At 43.7% G+C, this 5,422-nt stretch overlaps 1 protein-coding gene across 3 annotated transcripts; it reads right to left on the reverse strand.

Annotated features, from left to right (window-relative positions):
* Positions 1-250: 250 nt before the first annotated feature.
* Positions 251-5,422, reverse strand: dtx3 (deltex E3 ubiquitin ligase 3). 3 transcript variants are annotated; one of them, XM_005732635.2, is made up of 5 exons: positions 4,947-5,392; positions 4,694-4,734; positions 3,428-4,230; positions 2,335-2,552; positions 251-2,188 (listed from the first exon to the last, which is right to left on the reverse strand). In XM_005732635.2, the coding sequence occupies exons 2-5, from the start codon at positions 4,704-4,706 to the stop codon at positions 2,113-2,115; spliced, it is 1,110 nt and encodes a 369-aa protein (XP_005732692.1). In that variant the 5' UTR covers positions 4,707-4,734; positions 4,947-5,392; the 3' UTR covers positions 251-2,112. The 3 variants fall into 3 exon arrangements, with proteins under 3 accessions (XP_005732692.1, XP_005732694.1, XP_005732693.1); XM_005732637.1 differs by lacking the exons at positions 4,694-4,734; positions 4,947-5,392 and adding an exon at positions 5,405-5,422; XM_005732636.2 differs by lacking the exon at positions 4,694-4,734.

Raw genomic sequence — 5,422 nt, forward strand, 5'->3', positions numbered from 1 at the left:
TGAGGACTGTGTACATGTTCAACTTCACTACAGTGAAGTTCAATATTCAAACAACCGCAACTGAAAAAATAGCCAATCAAGTTGTAGAAGTGTTTTTAAAGCAGTTCCACTATTAAAGCATTAGATGGTATAAAGAGGATAAAAGTTTGGTTTCCAGGGGTTGTAAAAAATTTCTATAACAAGCATGATTAGAGGCAGTAATCTGGACTCGTGCCTAACAAATCATCACTAGCTTGAGATCAAGTTGCCTATGACGCATCTTTTTTATTTAGGGTCGACAGTGAATATCCAAACATAACTCTTTATTCAAGTATTAAAATGTAAAGCACATTATTTTGAACAAAGTACAAGAGTCAACACAATTAGAAAAGCATAACTCAAACGTTTCCTTCACAATCAATGTGTAATACATGTCACTTCTCACACTTATCGCCTCTCCTCGGGCTCCTCCTTAGTTGTGTAATGCATAGAAATGTTTGCACAGTAGCTTTAGTAAACTACAATCCTGTGTCCCAAAAATATCTCAGTTGGTCCCTTAACTAAAATAAAGGGAATGACAACAAAATGAAAGTATCTGATGAACGGATCTGACCTAAATTAACTAAAGTGGCCGCTAGCCAAGCAAGTTACTGCACTTAGCAAATCACTTTCACACATATAGACTGATCGGTTCTGAGGGGTTTTCCAGCATTTGGAGTACAAGAATGTTTATGGTGAAGCTAATAACATTATTAGCGTTAGTATACATATCTTCATGAGCTGTGTAGCATTTGCACTGAAAGCCAGATAGTATAGCTACAAACATAATGCCGCTTGCCTATTAACTAACATCAAAATGAGCCCAAACATATGTACTATCCATCAGGAACATCATGCTTGATTTTTTTTTTTTTTAAATCAAAAAATCAATGTAAGAAAGGCACAACAAAATGAGATCAATATCCCAGCCTAAATTAGAATTATTGTTCTCGCACAATTTCTTTTTTCTCTCTCTCCACCGTGTATTTTAGAGTACTTATTTAGATAAATTAATTGAAAACAGTTACCTCATTTTAAATGAGAAGATTAGCAGGCAAACCTCCCAGTTTGACAGGAACAGAGGCATGGATATTTAAAGAGCTTTTGTGCCTACGATTTGGTTTAACTGGTCTATATGCCCTTGATATTTGACATCGTCATAAATCTGGTAATCAGAGTAGCACATTACTTACAACTGATGTAATGGGTTCAACACTTGGGAGACATCTTGAAATAACCAGCGTGACCAATGGGAAAAACCCAGTGGGAAGTCCAAATGCAAGTTAAAAAGGTGCTGCTATGAGACATCATTTAACATTCTTCCTGTTAAAGCGAAAATGGATGAAGGGTGAAGAAGACACACGAATGAAGCAATTGACATCACCTTGTAGCCACTTTGTAGGGGTTTGCCCCGAGCACTCTCAAAAGAGGAAGCAAAAACCGTTATTTCTACTTAAGTGAAAAACATACTTCCTTACCAAAGTGCCTGTGAGTGCTTTAGATTGCAACATCTTCAGAAAATTAATTCAGTTTATAGAAGCAGTGCTATCCTTGCGACATGAGCCATGTACTGTCCTTATAACGTGGAATTAGTAACAACTCAACAAACATTTCTGGGGGGGAGGGGGGGCAATTCAACAAAATATGTCTGCTTATATAAGAAATAAGATGATCCCCAGAGAAGAAATACACATTAATATAACATAAACGTTAACATTAAACTTAAGATTTCCTAAACAATATTAAGTACCATGAATTCCAACAAAGCACAATGCTCTTAAATATGTGCGTCACATATCAGTCCCTGCTGCCAACAGTGGAAGCTGTAATACAAGGATGCACTGCACTCCCGAGTATTTTCTTCCACGTGTAGCACTGGGATAAACTGAAAATGAGCAAACTGAGGAAGTGAACTAGTGGAATGATATGGGCTCTGCTGCAGCATTAGACTCCTGTTTGCTGAGGTCTTTGTCTTCAGTCATCTTTTAAGAGACGGGCAGTCTCAAGAGCAAAACCTGGAGCTGAGTCATGTCCACCGCAAGGACAATCAGAAAGTCCTACAAAATCCTGGAAGAGCCTGTCACTTTCCTGCCATCAGTCCGCTGTGATGCCCTTCTCTCTGAGCTCCTCTGTCACTCGCACCAAGTACGTGGGGTCAGGATAGCCGAAACTGTAAGAAGGAATAAAAAGCCATCACTGCGCCGGTATGAGTTCAAGCTCAAGTAATAGTGGCAACAACTGACAGCACATCTCTGTCAAGAACATGGATGAGATGCGTCACTAGCTGTTCACCTCCAGCTGAAAGTGAGTACATACCAGCGTGGCCCGCCCCATATTGAGGTCTTGTGGTGAATGTCATTCCAGGTGATGACGTTTTGCATGCCCGTAGTCATGGAGGTACCGATGGTGAAGATAAGGCGCTGTTCAAAGGCCCGGCGTAGCAGGCCCAGCACACGGTTCCCCTCAGGGCTGTCAGGGAGGTAGGCCACACGGTCTGTTCCTGGGTACCGCACACCCGGGTTGGGATGTTCTGGCTATTAAGAGTTAAAGTGTGATGAGCTTATAAACGCATAAATGGCTTTAAACAATCAAATGCCTCAGTTCTGGGGCACTGCTACACATCCAGGTCTTGTATTTTTAGCCATATTTCACACAGCAGGAATGTGTTTTTTATATAATCTATTACAGCTACTTTGTAATTTTGACAGTTTCTTCAATCCAGGAGAGATTTTAGGAAACAATAAAGACAATCTTAAACCTTAATTTGATAAGAGATAAGGCACCTGTGGCACATTCTACCCCTTCTACTTGGCGTCTGTTTCCTGGGAAGGTAAACCCCACAAAAGTGCAGTTTATTTTTTCAGGGGAATTCCGACATTGACACTTGTTTAAATTTCCTACTGTGTGGAAACCAACTTTCGTTGTCAACAGATGTTTTCTCAGCTCAAGTTTGACGTTTACACAGTAAGACACAAAAAAGCTGAATGCAATCTAGCGTGACAGGCTTTGGAGAGATTATGACCCTTATTATGTAGATTATCCTGCATCCTTAGAATAACCTTTTAAGGTTAATGAACTTCCCTCTGGAAACTGTAAATTTGTGGCTACATTAAAGGTCATTAAAGGTCAAACAGCGAGACATCAGTCATGACAGAAAGAGTAAATATACGCAGTCAAACTGAGGAGAGAGACTGTCATCATATGTGCAATATGGTTTATTTTATGCCAAAGTAAGACTCTCTTACATAAATACACTCCTATTCTTAATTATTCACTGGAATTCTAATGATTAACAATGTTTAACAATCTGAATTATAAGTCCAACAAATTTCTTTACACACACACACACACACAAATGATTACTAAAACTTTTTCCCCTGAGTTGCATCTACTGTCCACATCTACTCACCGACTGTAAGCCAGGAGGGAAGCTGTAGATGATGCAGATGCACCCATAGCCTTCATGGCCAGGAAGCTCCAGATCAGGATCTCGTTCTACAATCATCGAGCCATTGGCAGGCTGATTCCCAATCAGCTGCCCATACACCAGCCGACAGACGGGACACGCTTTCTTCACTTTAAAGGCTTGATCCAGGCAACAGCGACAGAAAGAATGGCCACATTTTTCCAGGGTAGTCTTCTCCACTATGTCCCCCATGCAGATCGAGCAAGTATTACTGTCCTCGGTTTCACCGTGGGAAGCCATGCTGGAGTCCACATCTTTCCTCTGGGCAGCCTCGTGGAGCATGACGCACGCCTCCTCGTCAACAGGCTTCTTTAACCTCTGCTGCTGTCTCTGGGAGCGCCGAGGCTGGGGAGGTGGAGGCTGGAGCAGGCTCCCCTCTCCGTTCTGCTCCAGGACTCCCACACAGGGCAGCAGAGCCCTCTTCCTCTTGGATCCCCCCTCCTGTTTGCTCATTTCTTTGCGGGCACAACGGCATAAGTCAATGAAAGCTTTTCGCGTCTCGCTGGAGATGGGTCCATCCATCACACCAGCCCCGACGCTCCTCGAGCCTTCCACCGGCTGCAGCCGAACAGCACAGCAGCCCCCCCTCTCTCCTCGCCTAATGATACCAGCACTCATCCCCTGCTTGTGCTGGAAGTCAATGAGCCAGGGCCGCCCAGCTGCAGTCAGGTAATCCCACACTGCCTGTGAAACCAGCACCTCATCACTGCCCTGGCCAGCACTCACACTCATCTCATCAGAGGAAACTGCACAGAGAGGCACATGAAAGTCATCAGTGTTTGAGCAGCAGAAGCAAGTTCAAACAAAAAGTGTTGCACCACGCTTTTTCATAAGCATTCATCTTTTAATGAGACATGGCCGCAGGAGTCTTTTCACCTGTGCTGTTTTGTGCTTTTCTATATAATTTAGGCGCTCAGGCACACGCACATAAAACCACCATAGCACTCGCTGTGTTTTGCCTGCAGTGTATCTGTGCATGAGAAATTAATCTACGTCTATTTGCAGCGGATTCAGAAAGAAACATAACAGGCAGCGTCGCGGCACTGCTGAAGACGTATCAGCTGTTCCCAAATTCAGACTGTAAACAAGGGAAACTTAATCCCGTCACACGCGCGACAACACGAGGGGGGGGGAAAGCCCACTGACAGCGGGGGCCACACGCAACAAAAACACTTGAGAGTGACACTTGTTTTGTGGTGAAAGGGTTACCTTGTGATCCCATAAATTCCTTCAATCGCGAATAAAGCGTCCTGTTGAACAGAGAAAGAGAGGAAGAGACTGAAGCACTGGAATAAACGTAATCACAGCTGCTCGCCGATATTTACACTGAGACATTCTCCACCGCGGCGGCAGCGATATCGCAACATTAGCTTAGCCTCGCACACATTTAGCTTGAACATTTAGCTAGCTTAAGTGTCTCCACCACACCAACCCCTCCACCTCGATCACTTCGACACCTCACCCTTTGCCGTAGCTCGTCGCTGCCTGTCAGGGAGGTTTCTGGCTGGATTAAAGAGCACTGAGCTCCATCGGAGGAGGCCTGTGTTGTTGTAGTTCTTAGTTATTGTTGTTGTTAAATCTGACGTGCTGCTGCAGTTAAGCTAATCTTTTTGTAGTCAAGACATGATTCACATCTCTGAAGGATTTAAAACGGACGTTCCCCAAACCCTGCGCCTCCTCTTGTCAGTCACGCCTGTGTTTGCCTTCCTCATACGTCCTTGGCGTAACACGGAGTAAATAGCATTTGTAGTTGCTCTTCTTATCTGGCTCCGAGCACACTAGCCGTGTGTTCGCCTTTTAAAGTCAGATAATTTGTTTCTCCTCTTCATTCTGCCCGCTTGTGTCTGAGCTTTCTAATGTAACCGTGCCCTTTCTGTTTAGCGCGTGGCAGCAAACATTATTAAGGAAACTAGGACCTACGAGAAAATGTGACCAGGA

Source organism: Pundamilia nyererei, unplaced genomic scaffold (genome assembly GCF_000239375.1).
Source record: "Pundamilia nyererei isolate P.nyererei 1_Seehausen unplaced genomic scaffold, PunNye1.0 scaffold00047, whole genome shotgun sequence".
Taxonomy (NCBI): domain Eukaryota; kingdom Metazoa; phylum Chordata; class Actinopteri; order Cichliformes; family Cichlidae; genus Pundamilia; species Pundamilia nyererei.